The sequence below is a fragment of the Palaemon carinicauda genome, chromosome 17 (assembly GCF_036898095.1).
Source record: "Palaemon carinicauda isolate YSFRI2023 chromosome 17, ASM3689809v2, whole genome shotgun sequence".
NCBI classification, from domain to species: Eukaryota; Metazoa; Arthropoda; class Malacostraca; order Decapoda; family Palaemonidae; genus Palaemon; species Palaemon carinicauda.
In genome coordinates this window covers 48,469,756-48,488,665 of record NC_090741.1, presented here as the reverse complement: position 1 = coordinate 48,488,665, position 18,910 = coordinate 48,469,756, and the positions used below count along the sequence as shown (strand labels likewise).

At 36.8% G+C, this 18,910-nt stretch overlaps 1 protein-coding gene across 1 annotated transcript; it reads right to left on the bottom strand.

Moving 5' to 3' along the window:
- Positions 1-12,548: 12,548 nt before the first annotated feature.
- LOC137656062 (uncharacterized) lies at positions 12,549-17,553 on the bottom strand. Its single transcript, XM_068390238.1, has 4 exons — positions 16,974-17,553; positions 16,172-16,313; positions 14,485-14,659; positions 12,549-12,807 (listed from the first exon to the last, which is right to left on the bottom strand). The coding sequence occupies exons 1-4, from the start codon at positions 17,227-17,229 to the stop codon at positions 12,595-12,597; spliced, it is 786 nt and encodes a 261-aa protein (XP_068246339.1). The 5' UTR covers positions 17,230-17,553; the 3' UTR covers positions 12,549-12,594.
- Between the last annotated feature and the right edge of the window lie 1,357 nt (positions 17,554-18,910).

The window sequence follows — 18,910 nt, the reverse complement described above, 5'->3', positions numbered from 1 at the left end:
ACAACCCACAAACATTCCCCTCTCTTCTTTTCTTCCAATAAGAGATACAATGCCATATTAACCCGTTTACCCCCAGGCTATTTGGAAATTTCCAACCCTTAACCCGCAGGGGGTTATTTTTTTCCCAGCACATTTTGCAGTATATATTTTTTTAATTACTCTAACAGCCTTAATTTTTGTCATAGAGAGGTCAGGTTGGTCTCATTCTCTTGGAAAATGCCTGAATTTTCTAAAAAAAAATACTGATAAAAAATATGAAAAAACTATTTTTTATCACATTTTTTTTGCAAGGACGTACCGGTGCGTCCATGGGGGTAAAGGGGTGGCTTTTGTGAAACGTACCAGTACGTCCTTTGGGGTAAAAGGGTTAAAAAGGTCACTCAAAACCAGCAATATCTAAAACCAAAACCTTTATAGCTACAATTCCATAAAATTTCAAGACTGAAAATCAGCCACGTTTAAAACCTAGACTTTCTTGTTCACACAAGACATCTAAAATAAAGATCCATCAATCATAAAACATGTGAGTGAACACACCAACAAGACAACACTCAACCAAGCAACAACATATAGATCTCAATATTCCCAAAGCGACCTGTCCGAAATACAGTAAGCAACTGTTCACCAGATACCTCCCTTTTTGTCAGGCAATTAGCAAGCTGGGATGATCCTGGTAAGTATTTAACTTGCTTTATGTCATTTTTTAACATCTTTATTGCCCCAAGATCAGTTCTCAATCTTCTATCACTCACCAGTTTGGTAGAATAAATAGCCTCCACCAAACTCTTATTATCCACATAACCAACAACCGGAACTACGGCACTGGTGTCAATTTTCATCAACAATGATCTAAGGTTAAGTGCCTCCTCTAATCCTTCCAACAATGCTAAAGTCTCAGCCGCCAAGGTCGATCTAACTACCCTCTATCTTGTTTACATGCCAGGTAAGAGAGCTTGATCTATTCCCATCAGTAATAAAAATAACACTACCCAAAGAACTACTAACCCCATCAGGTAAATTAGCTGATGATGCATCAGTAAAAACATACAAAGACCAAGGATTATCTATGCATGGAAACAGAATACAAGACTCACACTCTTGTAGCCTTCTCAAAACCTTTCTAGCCTTAACTAAATCCTCCACGGTTGCATGATTTACTCTAGTTGAAAGCTCCACCATATCGAAAGCCACATCAGGTCTTGAACCCAACACAATCCAATTGATTGCACCTACAATAGACCGATAACTTGTCTTCTCAATTGCTGAAAGTTCCGAACCCCTTTGCGAAAGCCTTTCTTGATCTAATTGTTCCATCTCCACACTATATAACTACTTTGATCAAGCAAAATACCCTGTTTACTTTGCACTATTCTAAAACCCACATAAGAAAAATTACCTCCCTCAACCCTACCGTCAAGAAACCTACCTCTCTCTCTCTCTCTCTCTCTCTCAATGGTTCCATAACTTCCTCCCTGAAAACACTCTTACCTGCATGCCAAATGTCATCTATGTGAGTAACCAAAATGCCCTCAAGTTTTCCCTTTCTGGACAATTTGTAAAATAAACTTGGCTCAATAACACTGTTGACATCCTAATCCTTGCATCTCCTCCCTAACACAAAATTGTCTGGATGCATCTCCCAACCCTTAGAGGCACTTTTTTAGTTTCCACACCACATCCCTCTCAAGGTCCCTTCCCTGAAGGAAAGCGGATTTAATATCCGTAGTTCTTATTTCCCACCCCAAACTAGCTACCACTGTCAAAAATAATCTGAGGGCACTCTTACCCACTGTTGGGGAATCGCTCCTTAAAGTACTTTCTTCCTCAACCCTCGCCACCAAACGTGCTTTTATCCCAGAATCTTTCCTAGTCAGAACCCACCTGGTTGAAATATACTTCTGACCCCAAAAAGGTACCTCCTCATAAGAGCCAAAGTCACAGTCTTTTCAACTCCACTTGTTTTGCTTCCTGACACTCAGACGTGTTCTGTTCGGCTTTGGTAAGAGTTGTAGCATATATTTTCCAACAATCAATCTCTTGCCTTCGAAGTCTAATCTTAGGAACTGAAAGATTCTCACTTTCATTTTACCTCACTGCTTTCAACCCCATTATCAGTGGCAGCGGCTTCCCTTAAATCTGACTGAGCAGACTATGTCAAGTCCCACTCCACATCACCCTCTAATCCTTCAGCTTTATTACCTATGTTCCCAGCACTATCAGATTTAAATTACTGAACTCCAACCCCTGCTTAATAAGTCTATTGGGTGATACTCTAACAATTGCACCCCTATGCATTACAAAGATCAACCTACCATCCTGACAAATGACCTTCCCAGCCCCAAGCCAACGATCATGACCCTCCCGTTTATAACACAATCACCAAGCTGGAAAATTTGCTCCGCCACCCTAACCTTACTCCTCAGAGCCCTCCTCACTCTCTCCTCGGCTTCTGTCTGTATGAAGGCCTGCCTAGATGAATGTAAAGCACTAGATGCCTAGCAAATACCTCACTGGTGGTCTTGCCCTCCAATACAGGAACCTTCTTAGTCATAAAGTTTGGAAGGTTAGGGTTTTCCCCAAAAACCAACTGGTGGCTGCTAAAGCCATTCCTTATCTGGAGGGAATTTCTTGCCATATTTGACCACTTGTACACATTTATAGGAGTTCAAGGATATTGAACTTAATTTAACAAGCATGTCAGTGACTGCATTTATTCGCTCACACCCCATTCTGAAACTGACTTTCCGCAGCTGTTGTGTTAAGCCTTACATCTAAAACTTTAGCTACATCCCTTATCTCATCTGAACTGAATTCCCCACCATTATCATGCAATACCCCCTCCATAACCCCAAAAGTTCCCACCCAAAGTTTCAATATTTGATCAATCACATTAGTGGCTTTCTTCCTATCTATGAAAGCCGACTGTGTATCGAGACCACATATCTATAAGATAAAGAATCCATTTTCCCTCCTGCCTATATTTCAAATCCATAGCACCAACCAGATTAAATTATTTTGCCATGCCACTGGTCTAGGAGTTCTCTTAAATTGCTTACACAAAACAAGTTATTCTCAATTCTCTCCAAATCATGGGCATACTGTTCCAGACCAATCCCAGCATCACTCTACAAAGCTTCCAGCTTGCTCTGCCTTGGGTGAGCAAACTGTCTATGCAACTTTAATAGGGTCTTTAATCTTTCAGAATCTGAAAGCTCAAATTTTACCGAGTTTACATACTCAACATTGACATTATCAAGAGATATACAATTATGTCCACAAGAGGTATTATTCAAAACTACTGGTTTGCCTAAAATCTCCGCAGTGTCGTTTTCAATATCCATCTTTACCTTGGCAGTTTTCATAGCCTGCCTTGATAGCAACATAGTAATGTCAGAATCAACAATGTCAGTTTTAATGGTTACCTTATTCGCAACTAAGGAAGCCGGTAGACTACACTCCCCAAGAGACTTCAACTGAGTACCCCCCCCCCCAAATTTGAACACCCTATTAAAACTTAAAGTCGCGGGTTTTAGGTCTCCACTGAGACGATTTATATAGTTCTCCTCGGGCAACCTCCCCCCCCAGGCACCACCCTGGAGTACCCCTCGGTAGAAGGTCTCACGGTATTCGCGTCCCTGGCGGGGACCGAACTCGGGACCTCTGCAATAGAAATCCGCAACGCTACCAACCTTGCTATCCGGAGTATTACTATCTGTGGTCTCGACTAACAACCTATCCTCCTCACTCAATGTACTCAAATAACCCTGAAGCCACGTTTTTCCACAAACGGTACTTGAACATGCACTGTCTAAAACAGCACAGCTACCTCCTGGCTAGTACAGCGGTAACGTGTTTGCCTCGCATTCGTGTGGCAAGAGATCGATCCCCGCCCAGGGCCGTGAGTTTAAGCTGTTTACTGGGGAGGCTACTGCTGTGGTAGGGCACAACAGTGGGGGGTTGGGCTTGCCCGGCTGACGTTCTGGTGAGTATCTATTCTGATGGAACTGGAACTGAAACCAGACACCTTTAACCTTTACCCGCCTCAATCCAAAATCTAGCAATCACTAACTTATCAAATCCCGTGAATAACACTATACTCTCATCAGCACTAGCACCCACTCCACACTCATTACTAACTTCATCAGACCCTTCACCCTGACTAGTTGTGTACACTGTTTAATCTTTCCCAACTATCTGGGCAGACTTTCACAAAATGTCTAAAAGAACCGCAACCTTTTGCAAGTTAAAGGTCAACCATCTGGTCCAGTTGGGTTCACAGGTTTCTCCCCACGCTTGCCAAAACCAGAGTATCTACCTACACCCCTGCCACGCCCAGTCTTTGTCTCACCATGCCATGGTCTAAAATTCTTCTGTTCAGAAGCTATATAGGTCGGTTCTAACTTAATAACCTCCGAATCCTGGCTAAGCCTATTCCCCCCCACATATTCCCTCTATGAATTTTCTTTAAGAGATCTCTTGACCTGCTCATACAATGTGCTTTTCTCTTGATAATTCATACCAGAGATGACTAGCAATTTCTCTTGCTTTGTTCAACCTTGCCTTCCTCGGCAATTTGAATGCAAGAATTTCAGATGGTAATTTAAGTCAGTTTCAATTCTATAGTACTCGAGATGAAAATTAGTAATAAATCGATCAATATCCTCACTAGAACCTCTGCAATAGTCCTCGAAATCTTCAAAATTTTTGAAAATTATACTCCAACTCATCCTTCCCAAACTGTTTATCTAGAAATGTAATCAAATCCCTAACACCATCAACACCCTTTAGCGTATCCAAGCTTAGATTCTCAAAAACTCCCTCAAATTAAAATAATAAGTTTCAGGCAAACTCGAAGCCAACACAATACCCAGTTTCTCCTCTAACATGTGTCACCACTTGCCAAGCCTCTACTTTCTTAACAACTTTTATCTCTTAATTTGTGTTAGTGGAATTTTACCAGTCGCCATCTCAACATAGTTAAGCTTAGGTCACCTAAATCATAAAAAAATAATCTGTTCACTTAACACCGCAACACTACAGCAAACAACCCCACAACAACACAAGTCACAACCAGAGGTAGCCCAGCCTGACCTCAACCCAGAGTTGCCAGGTTTGCTAAATATAGAAAAGGCCAAGTTCTAATCAAATACAGTTTTAAAAGGCTAACTTATTGGTGGGAAAAGGCCATAAGTATAGCATTTAAGGCCAACCTTTTTTTCATGATGTTACTCAAGGCCAACCAATTTCAAAATACCAAAATTGGAGGCTTTGGGCCTGAAAAGGCCTACCTGGCAACTCTACCTCAACTATGAAATCGACATTAAAGACATCAGTTCAGGTCTGCAAGGCTAGCACCAAAAAAACAAATGTACACACTTTAAATAATTAGGCTATATACTATTCCCACAATGGTCCACTTCATGAAATAATCCTACACAGAAAATAATGCTATAGATAAAGCACTGAATTTTTTCATCGGGCTATCCCGTGGTCGAACGTTGCTCTGCTACCATTGAGGGTATACTCACAGTACATGATACATTGCTGGTCGACCTGTCCTGGGAGAGCTCCCGGTGTGAAACCTTGTTCAACGATAACGAGTGACCGACTAACCGACCTGGTCCGACCACCTGGCATCAGGCACAAGGTTGCCAGTTTGGCCTTTTTCAGGCCAAAACTCCTCGATTTTGGCCTTTTTTCGTGCCAAATATCTTAATTTGGCCTTTTTGAAATTTATTGGCCATAAATGCTTTATTTTTTGCCTTTTTTCTATTAGTGGTTTGGCCTTTTAAAGCTTCCGTTGTTTAAAACTTGGCCTTTTCTCATTTAGAAAACATGGCAACTTTGGTCAGGCACCTGCTCTGAGTGCTCTCTAGGGTTGACAGTATCTCGACTGGATTATCGTACATGAGCCTTAAAATTGTCGTTTTTCAACTAAATAATCGTACACAGTTTCAATATAATTATTAGGGAGTTACATGATTGACTTATTTGAAAATATTTTAGTATAATTGTTTAATTAAACACATTTGTATATACCTATGGTATGTATCGTACATTGTACTGGACCTAAAATAATCGTACATGTATGATAATTATCGTACGCATGGCAGCCCTGCAGTGCTCTCCACCCTCCGGCCTCACCTCTCCACCACAACACGTCCCCCCCCCCCCCAAAAAAAAAAAAAAACACGACCGACACTCCAAACCACCGAACAAACCACAATCAAATACGTTTGAAAATCCTAAAAATATTAATTTCGTTTAAATTATCTTTAAAATTGTTCCTGCCAGTCATCGCCATAAGACTGGTCATTGAAAAATATGCGTTATCAAAGAGTAACAATAATGCATAAGTCACTCGACCAGGGCTCCCATGACTTTCAAGGGATTACCCAATTTACCCCAGATATTACCTAAAATTTCTGAAAAATTACCTTAAAGCTCAAAACTCAAAAAAATATGACTAACAAACTATTTTGTTAAAAATCTGGAAGACATTTTTATACACTTAAAAGTCTATGATCAATTGATTACCCGATGAAAAAAATTACCTTAGAATTACCTACAATTACTCAAGAAATTTCCTTGAATCAACCAAAATTAAAGCAGCAATTACCTTTAGAATGAGCATTGCATGAGACTTTCAAAAGATTATCTCAAATTACACAAAATTTCGAAAATTACCTTAAATACTAAAATATGTAGTATGATTAACAAAAACCCTTTTGCTTGAAAACGAGATAGTTGGGAAGGAAGGGATTTTGAAGGTATGAATTTGTCAATTTTGTGACCCTGCCTGCGTAGTATGTAAATTTAAAAATTTAAGCATTGTTCACAAGGTGTTAATCGAGAGAAATTCTTTAAAAAGATTGACAAGTTCTTTAAAATTTAGCACCTACGTCCAGATTATCTTGAAACTGCCTAAAGAAATTTCCTTAAATCAAACAAAATTACTCAATTTGAAGAAATTACCTTGTGAATGAGAGCACTGCTTGCAAGGCCAGTTCCGGAGGCATAGAAAACGGGATGCTTTTCATATTTTCTATGGAGTCTTATTATTAATACTTGAGAAAATTTGCTGGTTTTTACTCTGCAATATCTCTTCGCTCGCGATCAAATCTCATTGTTCCTACGTTCTGGCAAGCGGAACCAGTTTCGCTAATGGCGTTAGCCTTGTGGACTAGTATTTCAGTGTTAATTATCAATTATACAAACAAAGTGGGCGAATAAAGACTTATAATAGGAGAGTCGAAGCTTCGTGTTCTAGCCTATGTTCGAAGATGAACTTTGGCTTTAATTTCCAATGATCAGACTAAGTATATCAAAATTTTTCTTCCCAAATTTAAATAAAATAAGAGCTATAATTATATTATATATTCCAATATGGTAAACAAATAAAGAATATAAAACCTTGAGCCCTTCTGTTCGAATAAGTAAATTACTACGATGTGGAGGGAGGCTCCTATGGACTGTGCTAAAAGGAGCAATTTTTTTTTAATATATATCTAACGGTTGATAGGTTTCTGTTAGTATATGGGATTCAAAATATTGCATTTGCAAAGATAAAGTCAAATTGGAATCACAAGATCCTTCCATATTACACTACTATAATGACACCTTAGATTCGCTAGTAGAAACCTTTACCAGAGATTAATGAAAACTTCAAAAGTCCACCATTGCCTTAATTATAAAATTACAAACCACGAAGTTCAGGTTATTTTAAGATTATAGACGTTTGTTAGAACTAATGAATTTTTTAACATGGATTGCTTCCAAAAACTTTAGAAAAGCGCATGATAATTTTTTACTAGCGGCAAATTAATTTCACAAGGGAAAGAAACGGGAAAGAAACTTACATGCGTTTAAAGTTCTACTTAAAGCATGACTAAAATTAAGGGTTTCATTGTAGTGTATTACAGGGCAATGCAACCTAGGAAAACAACTACTTTTTCTTATATACAAAATTACGCTCTTCGAAAATGACTCGTTCCCGTCGCAAATGAATAGTTTCAAGAAATATATATATAAATCTATATCTTCCGATAATGAGGGACCCCCAGTGGGAACTCGGGGTTTTGGGTGGGGAAAACATACTGGGGAATCGATATATAAACGTAAAACAAGCCTTTTCTTCTCTATACATTACCTTCTTGAAATTATAATAATCGGAGGAAAATACAAAACAGTATATCTGGATAAACTTTGGAGGTCAAATTAAGAACTGAATAGGAACATTAATCCCAATGTTACATCTTCAAAATACACTATCCTCCCTTGGAATATTTTAACCTTTATAATTCTGACAAAAACCGATAATCAGACCTACGTTGGTCTATGGCATTAGTAACCCAGTCAATATTTCAGAAGTACCACTGCAGCCAAGGTCAAAATGCATTAAGCCTTCACTTGAATAAAACCTTTTTAATTCGACAAAAGCAGTCAATTAGAATAAGTAAACAACTATTTCAAAAGTACCACAGCTACTAAAATATAAAATGCACTGTAATCCTTCCTTCGAATAGTTTAACATATAAAATCACTACTACGCATTAGTAAACCAGTAACTTTCAAAAGTAGGACTATCACTGCAACTAAAATGCACTAAGCCTACCTAGGAATAGATCAAATTTTCTAATCACTTCGGTAAAACAGTATTACAAACTTCCATGAACGCCAAATAAAAAATACGTAAATAAAACAATTACCTTTCAATAAATGGGAAAACCAGTCTGCCACCATCCAATCCTGTGAGTAAATGGCGAAGAAATGGAGACAAAGGAATTTCTTTGCTGAAGGAAAATATAATATTCAAGGACGATGGAACAAGTGAAATATTTTTGGAGACTCGAATACTTTCTCTGGCGTCCTTGTAGAATAGGTGGCGCCATCTATGTTTGGGGATTTCAAGTTTCAGAGACATTGGAAGGAGTGACGTAATTTTGGGATTTGAATATTAAATTTTGTTCCCTTATGAAATTTGTGGCGCCATCTATATTTGAGTTTCTCAAGATTCAAGAACACTGGAACAAGTGAAGTATTTTAGGAGGATTTGAATATTTACTTTGACGTCCTTGTAAAATAAATGGCGCCATCTATATTTGAGTTTTTCAAGATTCAAGGACACTGGAACAAGTGAAGTATTTTTGGAGGATTTGAATATTTACTTTGACGTCCTTGTAAGACAAATGGCGCCATCTATATTTGAGTTTTCTAAATAATACACATTGAAAATGAGGTACTGTAAACGCCCCATACCAGAAATATAGTGGTACTCAATTATAAATAATATTCTAACTGATATAGAAAAAAAATATGAATATATCTGTTTAAAAAGTATCAATTTCTGCACAATTTTCTAAACATCTGCGAAGATCAGCTTCGCTTTTCATATCTTAATTATTATTATTATTATTATTATTATACAAGCTACAACCCTAGTTGGAAAAGCAAGATGGTATAAGCCCAGGGGCCCCAATAGGGAAAAATAGCCCAGTGAGGAAAGGAAATAAGGAAATAAATAAATGAAGAGAACAAATTAACAATAAATCATTCTATAAAAAAGGCAACAACAGTAGGCCTATTCATGAAAATCATTCTGTAAATTATTTTGCTAAAATCTCAAGATTTCTGTTTCTTACCTAGATCTTTGGTTCACAGGAATGTTTAATGAAATCTAGATACAGTGAAGACGGGGCTTCAGTTTTATTCTTATACCTTGCATTGGCAAATTTTTTCTATATATTGCAGATATTGATCAATATGGGACATTGTAGCTACTTGACGATTTAAACGTTGTACAAGCTGTGCCCTAAGTGCAAGAGATAATGCAGCCTGTGATTTTAGCTTCCTGGATGCATTCTAAATGTTGTAAAGGCAAATCTGAACGAGTACTTTTTCTTAGACATGACGGAAGAAGACATCTAACGGTCTAACCTAACTTTGTTATGCATGTCTCTGACTCAGTGCAGGGTTGCCACTTTGACTCAGCTCTGTGTTGTCAGGTATGGGGATTTGTCCCTAGATTTGGGGATTTTGGGTGTCTGACGGGGATATTGTAAAAATTTCTATGAAGACTCAAAGATGAGTAAACCTTTATATTGTTGCAATTAGTTTGCTTGCGCTTATATGAAGTATATTGAGTAATTTTTATATTAGTAAAGCCTACATGATTAAGACAGAAGAGAATATATATTTTTAGGTTCTTTTAAGGATTTTTTATCACGAATTTTAGGGATTTTTATACTATCCCATCTGGCAACAATGGGATGTAGCCTCCAAATTTAAATTGAAACAATTTATTGATGTAAAAATGCGTCAAAAGGAGCTGTTAGTTTTGCAAGACAGCCCACTCAATCTACAATTTACATAGATGAACAAAACGTAAGTACAAAAGTAAAACCCCAGTGATAATTTAAAAAAAAAAAAAAAAAAAAAAAAAAAAAAAAAAAAGTTTCTAGTTTTTATAATTGAAAATTCAAATTCAAACAATTTATTGATGTAAAAATGCGTCAAAAGGATGAACAAAACCTAAGAACAAAAGTAAAACCCCGGTAATAATAATAATAAAAAAGTTACAACTACTTTTTACAAATGAAAACACTTTCTAAGTAAACAATTTCGAAATTACACAAAGCGAATTTACACAAACTTCATAAGATTATTGATACTTTCCTGTAATTGTCCCACCACTAATTTCCGATATAACCCAAATACTATTTGTAGGTTATTATTTAATTTGTAGGTGGATAAAATTCAAACCTAACCTAACCTAACCCAATCTAGCCTAGCCCAACCTAAAAAATTATATTGGGGTTATATTGGTAATTAATGGTGGGGCAATAACAGGAAAGTATCCAATTATTTCACAGGATTTAAATTACACAATATTTATCATAGTAATTATTTTCATGAAACAAACATGCTAGTAAAGACTCCCAGCTTCAATATTTGTTTTAATCAATTTATTGGGCCCATTGACGTCAGACATTTGAGTACATGGTAATACAGTAATATTGTTCACATTTACATTGTAATTGAGTTATGCAAAAAAAAAAAAAAAAAAAAAAAAAAAAAAAAAAAAAAAAAAAGTATATACAGACATTTAAGTACATATTAAAACAATATTGTTCCCATCTACAGTATATAATGAAGGTTATACAAAGGAATATAAAATAGAGTATAGACAGACATTTAGTATATATTAAAAATATTCTTAATTTCTATATATTAAAGGTTATACAAATGAATTCATATGGAATACAAATTGAATTTAGTTTGATTTCGTAGGTAGGTTGTACCTATCTTTAGTTAATATTACAAAACAGTTGATTATTCAGTATCCACCAGCTTCAGTACTTGTACTTCATTGTACTTAATTGCAGGAGTTTACTATTGAAAGTAAAATTGAGAACCAGCTAATCATTAAATAATTTATTAAAGACTTGCAAATAAGGCAGAAATCTTTGTTACAAACTTGACATGAAGAAAAAAAATGTTTTGAAGTTACTAAAATACAGTAGCCTGAGGTGGTATGGTCATGTCACGAGAAGAGATGAACAGTATAATGGGAGGAGAGTAATGGAAATGGAGGTACAGGGAACGAGAAGGAGAGGGAGACCAAAGCAAAGGTGGATGGACTGTATCAAGGATGCCCTTCGATCAAAGGGATTAACCGGTGATGAAGTGGGGGACAGAGGTAGATGGAGAAAGCTGACCAGAAACATCGACCACACACAGAAGTGGGAAAACATGTGGACAGAGAAGAAGAAGAAGAAGAAGAAGAAGAAGAAAATACAGTGCTCAGTGCCTCAATCACGAGAGAAAATTAATTTTTTCATCATAAAGACAATTAACGAAATAAGTGATGATACATTAGCGAATCATTGTTGCTTGGGATGAAAATAATAATTTTAAAAATCCAGAATACAAATATCCATTTGCTTGCTTAATGGCATAAGATGATCATATTTGAATTGAATTTTCCAAAAATAAGGAAAATGAGAATCTCTATTATAATACTTGGAACTTGACGTGGTCTGTGAGATAGTCTCTTTTATACTAATATTCATAACTCAATGTACTAAATGTTATTACATTTATTCAAGATAAAAGATTGCTATAGCTTCTTAAATAAACACAACATAGACAGAGACATATTTATGTATGTATGTATATTACACATATGTATGTATGTTTATATATATATATATATATATATATATATATATATATATATATATATATATATATAATATGTGTATACATATATATATTTAATATGTGTATACATATATATATATATATATATATATATATATATATATATATATATATCTATATATATATGTGTGTGTATACATATATATAATAAATATATATATATATATATATATATATATATATATATATATATATATATATATGTATGTATATATATATATATATATATATATATATATATATATATATATATATATATATATATATCTGTGTGTTCTATCTATATATCTACACATATATATATATATATGTGTGTGTGTGTGTGTTTAATTATGTGTGTATGTGTTTAAAGATATGTTCATTCGATTTCCATCACTTCTTAAGGACAAACACATTCATATCATTAAACTCCATGTAGGTGGCATTAGGGAAAACTTTCTGCACGCTGATGTATCTACCAACAATGCCACTGTAACTCGAGCATAAAATGTGACCTTCTGCTGGGTCGTATTTCTTCAGGTAGGAGCAGAGGAGAGTGTAGGATGATAGATCCCCATCGCCCTTGAAGGCCACTCCAACCCGAATCTGGAATAGGAATGGAGATTGTCGCATTACCATTCCTCCCCGGGAATATGCCGCTCATTTGGCTGACCCGGCTCTAAATGGATGTTACGATTAAAGTTTTTAAATGTCGCTAACGAATCGGAGAGAAATATCAATAAGAGTGCAGGAAGGAAGATTGAGATGGTATGGACATGTAGTGAGGAGGGAGGAGGATTGTGTGGGGAGGCATACTATAATAAGGAGAGTGCAAGAAGGAAGATTGAGATGGTATGGACATGTAGTGAGGTGGGAGGAGGATTGTGTGGGGAGGCGTACTATAATAAGGAGAGTGCAAGAAGGAAGATTGAGATGGTATGGACATGTAGTGAGGAGGGAGGAGGATTGTGTGAGGAGGCGTACAATGGAAGTTCAAGGTAGAAGAATTAATGAATCGGAGAGAAATATCAGGGAGAGTCCAGGATGGAAGATTAAGATGGTATGGACATGTAGGGAGGAGGGAGGAGGATTGTGTGGGGAGGCGTACTATGGAAGTTCAAGGTAGAAGAAGAACTATTGAATCGGAGAGAAATATCAAGGAGAGTGCAGGAAGGAAGATTGAGATGGTATGGACATGTAGTAAGGAAGGAGGAGGATTGTGGGGGGAGGCATACTATGGAAGTTCAAGGTAGAAGAAGAAGGGGAAGACCAAGAAGGAGATGGAGGGAATGTGTAGTGGGGGGACTTGAGAGAGAAGGGAATTGATGAAGCAGAGGTGCAAGATGGAAATAGATTGAAACGGCTCATTCAAAACGGCGACTCCATAAATGGGAATAAAACAAAGAAGAAGAAGAAGAATGAATCTCTGAGACAAGGGACAGATTATCGTGATAAGCAACAAAGCTCCTTCTCCAGGTCCAAGGTGTACCAGGAAAACTCTGTTGACGGTTCAACAGATAAATCTAAGGGCTCCTAAATTCCCACTTCTAGCTTATAGAGTTAGTAAGGTATTGATTTAGAATTGTGAGCCAGTAAAATATATCAAGCCATGAGCACAACTTGAATTTAAGGCCCACAGACTGAGTTATTGACAGTTCCACTAAGATGGAGGGAGAAAAGAGTCTGCAACCCTGCTCAACAATCCTACTCCTAGTGTGCTCGTCTCTCTACAACATGCCTTCAACACCATGCAAAGGTAAATATCCAGGGAGTACATTCTAATTCCAACTTTATCTTACACAAGCACGTATTTTTATCCAAGATCTAGTTAAATGTCCTGATTTACAGAAAATTTTACGGAGTCAAACTTTGTTGGTATAGGCCCTAGTTAAGTTTTGGCATTATTTCTATTACTCAGAACTAATGGACTTACTTAGTATGCAATAATAAATCCTTGCCAGATGTATTGACAGCCCCTAAAAAGTAAGTTTTAAGAAATATCATGAAAAACTTATCATTCTAACCAATACATTACTATTTTACTATCCAAACACAGACTAATCAAACCTCATATTATAGTATCCACAAAAAATGGGGTAGGAATGGTCAAAGAATTGATCAAAATCATAGTCCTTAAAAAGATAATAAAATTCACACCATGTAGTGCATGGAATCTGGTGTTTATCACAATAACACTCCTTTATTTTGGAAATTTCATTCATTCTTAACTATCAACTGATTATCATTCCTAATGATTAAATAAATTAGACTTCAACACCTTACCTCCATATTCTCGAATCTTTTAAAATATCTTCGATGTTGCCTCGGGAAGATCTGAACTTGGTAAATTATTCTGTCCTCAGTGAGATCAACTTGCCACCAAGGTTTAACAGCAAGTGCGGAGTGATACATGGTTTCATCCGTTAAGTTTCCATCAACTGCCAAGTTAGAAGTCTGGCTGCAGGATAAAAACGGTGATTAATTTAAAAAAAAAAAAAAGGTCACTTTATCATTACTAGTGCAAGATACTGGCTGTGGAAAGGAAGTTTAGAATAGGTTTCACAATAAAAGGGAACTGTGTTTAACAAGTAAATTCTGACCCTATATATTGACTAAGAACTCGTTTTTCATTTGGTAGTTTTGTTAGTCGATTTAGATTTATGGACTTAGGCTATAAAGCCTGGCACTGGGGCCTGTGAGGCTAATCAGCAATCAAGTGCACCTAAAGGTAAACAACTAGAGTTACACTATGGGGTAAAAGTTAGAAGTTGGACAGCAAGATGGAATTCAAAACTGAGAAGTAGAAGAATATAAAGGGTGCAGCTAGGGGCCAAAGGAACTCTGTATAGACCCTTCAGTAATGCACACAACACACTGTATCACGTGCACTGAACACACTAGGCCTTAACAGAGATTTTGCATATGAGGATCCTGTTTCCCTACAGAGTGTACCGTATGTATTTCATACACGCTAATACATTGTAATGCTATTGCTTTTTTATGTCTCGCTCTCTTCTGCAATGGGGCAACATATTGTTATGTACTAAGAGAAAGGCGAGGGGAATTTAACTGTGGCTTATTCAACAAACAGCTTATATACAAACAGTTGAGGTGAACAATGTCAAAAAACTTCAATGTAAAACATGCAATGGCAAGCTGAAGCAGGTTTTTCTAGTATCATTACAGGAGAGAGAAAGAAATTTAGAATAGCAACAGTATTTTAGTGTATGAGTGTGTATGAAACACAAGTGGTACAAGAACATCCAAAATGCGACTGCATTTATTATTATTATTATTATTATTATTATTATTATTATTATTATTATTATTACTTGCTAAGCTGCAACCATAGTTGGAAAAGCAGGGTGCTCTAAGCCCAGGGGCCCCAAACAGGGAAAATAGCCCAGAGAGGAAAGGAAAAAAGGAAAAATAAAATATTTTAAGAACAGTAGCATTAAAATATTTCCTATATAAGCTATAAATACTTTAACACAACAAGAGGAAGAGCAATTAGACAGAACAGTGTGCCCGAGTGTACCCTTAAGCAAGAGATCTCTAACCCAAGACAGTGGAAGACCATGGTACAGAGGCTATGGCACTACCCATAGAGATAAAAACTAAGCCAAAATAGTGTATCCGAGTGTACCCTCAAGCAAGAGATCTCTAACCCAAGACAGTGGAAGACCATGGTACAGAGGCTATGGCACTACCCATAGAGATAAAAACTAAGCCAAAATAGTGTATCCGAGTGTACCCTCAAGCAAGAGATCTCTAACCCAAGACAGTGGAAGACCATGGTACAGAGGCTATGGCACTACCCATAGAGATAAAAACTAAGCCAAAATAGTGTATCCGAGTGTACCCTCAAGCAAGAGATCTCTAACCCGAGACAGTGGAAGACCATGGTACAGAGGCTATGGCACTACCCATAGAGTTAAAAACATGACATGGAGTAAATTTGGCTACTTACTTTACATAATGCGGCGTTGCAATTGTTGGCTTTCCCCGAGCCACTTCTTCAAAGTCGGCGAGAGGTGGAAAACTTATAAGGCGATAGTAAGAATGCTGGGCAGAGGTTCCACTCCCTAAAGCGAACACAACACAGCTGCCACCTGGAGGGAGATGTCTTTATAAGGGACTAATTCTAGAAGGTGGTGTTACGCAAACATGGTTTCGTGTATCTTTAATGTATATTAATACTGAGCTTTGTTGAATTTTTTTATGTATATTAACACTAAGCTTTGTTTGCCTTTTAATGTATATTAAAACTAAGCTTTGTATACCTTTTAATGTATATTAAAACTAAGCTTTGTATACCTTTTAATGTATATTAAAACTAAGGTTTGTATACCTTTTAATGTATATCAACACTAAGCTTTGTATACCTTTTAATGTATATTAAAACTAAGCTTTGTATACCTTTTAATGTATATCAACACTAATTTTTGTAAACTTGATAACTAACGACATATGGGAATAATAATAATAATAATAATAATAATAATAATAATAATAATAATAATAATAATAATAATATAATGGTAATGATAATGATAATGATATTAATAATAATAATAATGATAATAATAATAATAATAATAATAATAATAATAATAATAATAATAATAAGAAGAAGAAGAAGAAGACGAAGAAGAAGAAGAAGAAGAAGAAGAAACTAAAAAGAAGAAGAAAAAACTAAAAAAGAAAAAAAAAATGTCATCGAATAGAAATGAAGTGTCTATGGAGGAATCACATCTATCATATAGACTTACCTTTGAAAGAGAAGGCAACTGCCGCCTCTGCATTAGCCACAGAAGCGCACGTGATCTTGGAGGAAACTTTGACCTCGACATAATCATCAGCTGGGAATAAAGGCAACTCTATTACGTCAGTCAAGGGGGAAGATATGAAGCTCGGCATACAGTTGGCAGTCACTCCGTAGAGGCCGTTCGCTGGACGGACTGTCTCCAGGATCACAGTCATGGTTAAGGCACCTAGGCCCGCGAGGTAAGCGAGCGCAGCCATCATCTCTTTCCAGTTGGTCGTTCGGAGGACTGCTGAACTTTTGGCAGTCTTGAGTGAGGAATATTGGGACTCCAACAGTGCTACTGCGCTGGGTATGGGCTACAGTTGGTAGTTCAGAGGACTGCTGAACGTTTGGCAGTCTTGAATGAGAAATATTGAGACTCCAACAGTGCTACTGCGCTGGGTATGGGCTACAGTTGGTAGTTCGGAGGACTGCTGAACTTTTGGCAGTCTTGAATGATGAATATTGGGACTCCAATAGTACTACTGCGCTGGGTATGGGCTACAGTTCGTAGTTCAGAGGACTGCTGAACTGTTGGCAGTCTTGGATGAGGAATATTGGGACTCCAACAGTACTACTGTAAGTGCTACAGTTGGTAGTTAAGAGGACTGCTGAACTTTTGGCAGTCTTGAATGAGGAATATTGGGACTCCAAAAGTGCCGTTGGCTAAAAAGAAAAATATGATACACTGTTAGAAAAACCGTAATTCTAATCTGAAATTCTCCGTAAAAATATATTGCGCTCAGCCGTATTCCAGTAAAGTACAGGCGATCGTAATCTTACCAGACTTTTTTATTAAGTTTTACGGGTTGGTGACCGTAATATCACTCCTTTACGTCAATATAACCGTTTTTAAAATGGTAAAAATACTGGAATAAATGTTGCCAGGCATTGACCGCTTTTTAATGCAAATTTCTATCAGTGCACTTATTAGTAGTATTCTTAAAGCATAGACTCTTCAGACTGGCAATCTTTGCTAGCTCAAGGCTGGGAAAAATAGAAGAAAGAAAATGTAATGCTAGACCTAAGGGCCCGGCCAGACCAAGCGCGGCTAGCGGCGAGGTTAGCGGCAAGAGGTTATGGCGGCAAATTGAAACCTTAGGTATCTTATGTAGGTGGCCAGATAGGAGACGCGAGGCTTCCCGCACCTCCTATCTGGCCACCTACATAAGATTCCTAAGGTTTCAATTTGCCGCCATAACTTCTTGCCGCTAACCTCGCTGCTAGCCGCGCTTGGTCTGGCCGAGCCCTAAAGGGGAGCAGTAGACTGTCCTCTCAAATAAAGGTATGTTACAAGGTTCAAAGAAAACTGAAACAGAAAACTAATAGCAAAGTCTGACAGTAGGGGAGTAATAACACTGTACTCATCGCAACGAGAAATGGACGATAGGGGAGGGCGCCTGATTTCAAATGGATGCCCCAACTGGCAATAAATGATAACAGTATCATTATAATTTCTTATTGCATGTAATATAAATTGATTAAAAAGATAGAATTGAGTATACTGTACTGACCTTTTGTTTGAGGTGAGGGTCTATGGAAAATTTGTGCTTATATAGTTATCATACAATTTTTACAGAAAATATTTTACTGCTTACCTTTGTACTCACATACCAATGATTGGATAAAATTACGGAAATCCAGGAGTCGCTAGGAATTGTTAAGTTAATAATCAAAGATTTAAAAATAGTACCTTTCTTCAGACTTCTTACTCTCAGAATGGTACATGAAGACAAATTATTTTGGCTCTATCTCTGTTACAAATACAGAGAAGCTATATACAGACACATTCAATTTCATACAGGTAAGATACTGTATACCTTTAAAACCAGGATTAAAACTTCTCTCAAATTATATCTTGATTTTAAAATTAATCTTTTTGAAGATCAACTGCTGTTCTAA

What these genes read in the sequence shown, in the direction of transcription:
- LOC137656062 (XM_068390238.1), bottom strand. Translation starts at nt 17,229, where the DNA reads ATGATGGCTGCGCTCGCTTACCTCGCGGGCCTAGGTGCCTTAACCATG. An exon ending in AGTTGCCTTCTCTTTCAAAG is followed by an intron (nt 16,314 to 16,973) that starts GTAAGTCTATAT and finishes ATCTCCCTCCAG; the next exon opens with GTGGCAGCTGTGTTGTGTTC. An exon ending in GCAACGCCGCATTATGTAAA is followed by an intron (nt 14,660 to 16,171) that starts GTAAGTAGCCAA and finishes TTTATCCTGCAG; the next exon opens with CCAGACTTCTAACTTGGCAG.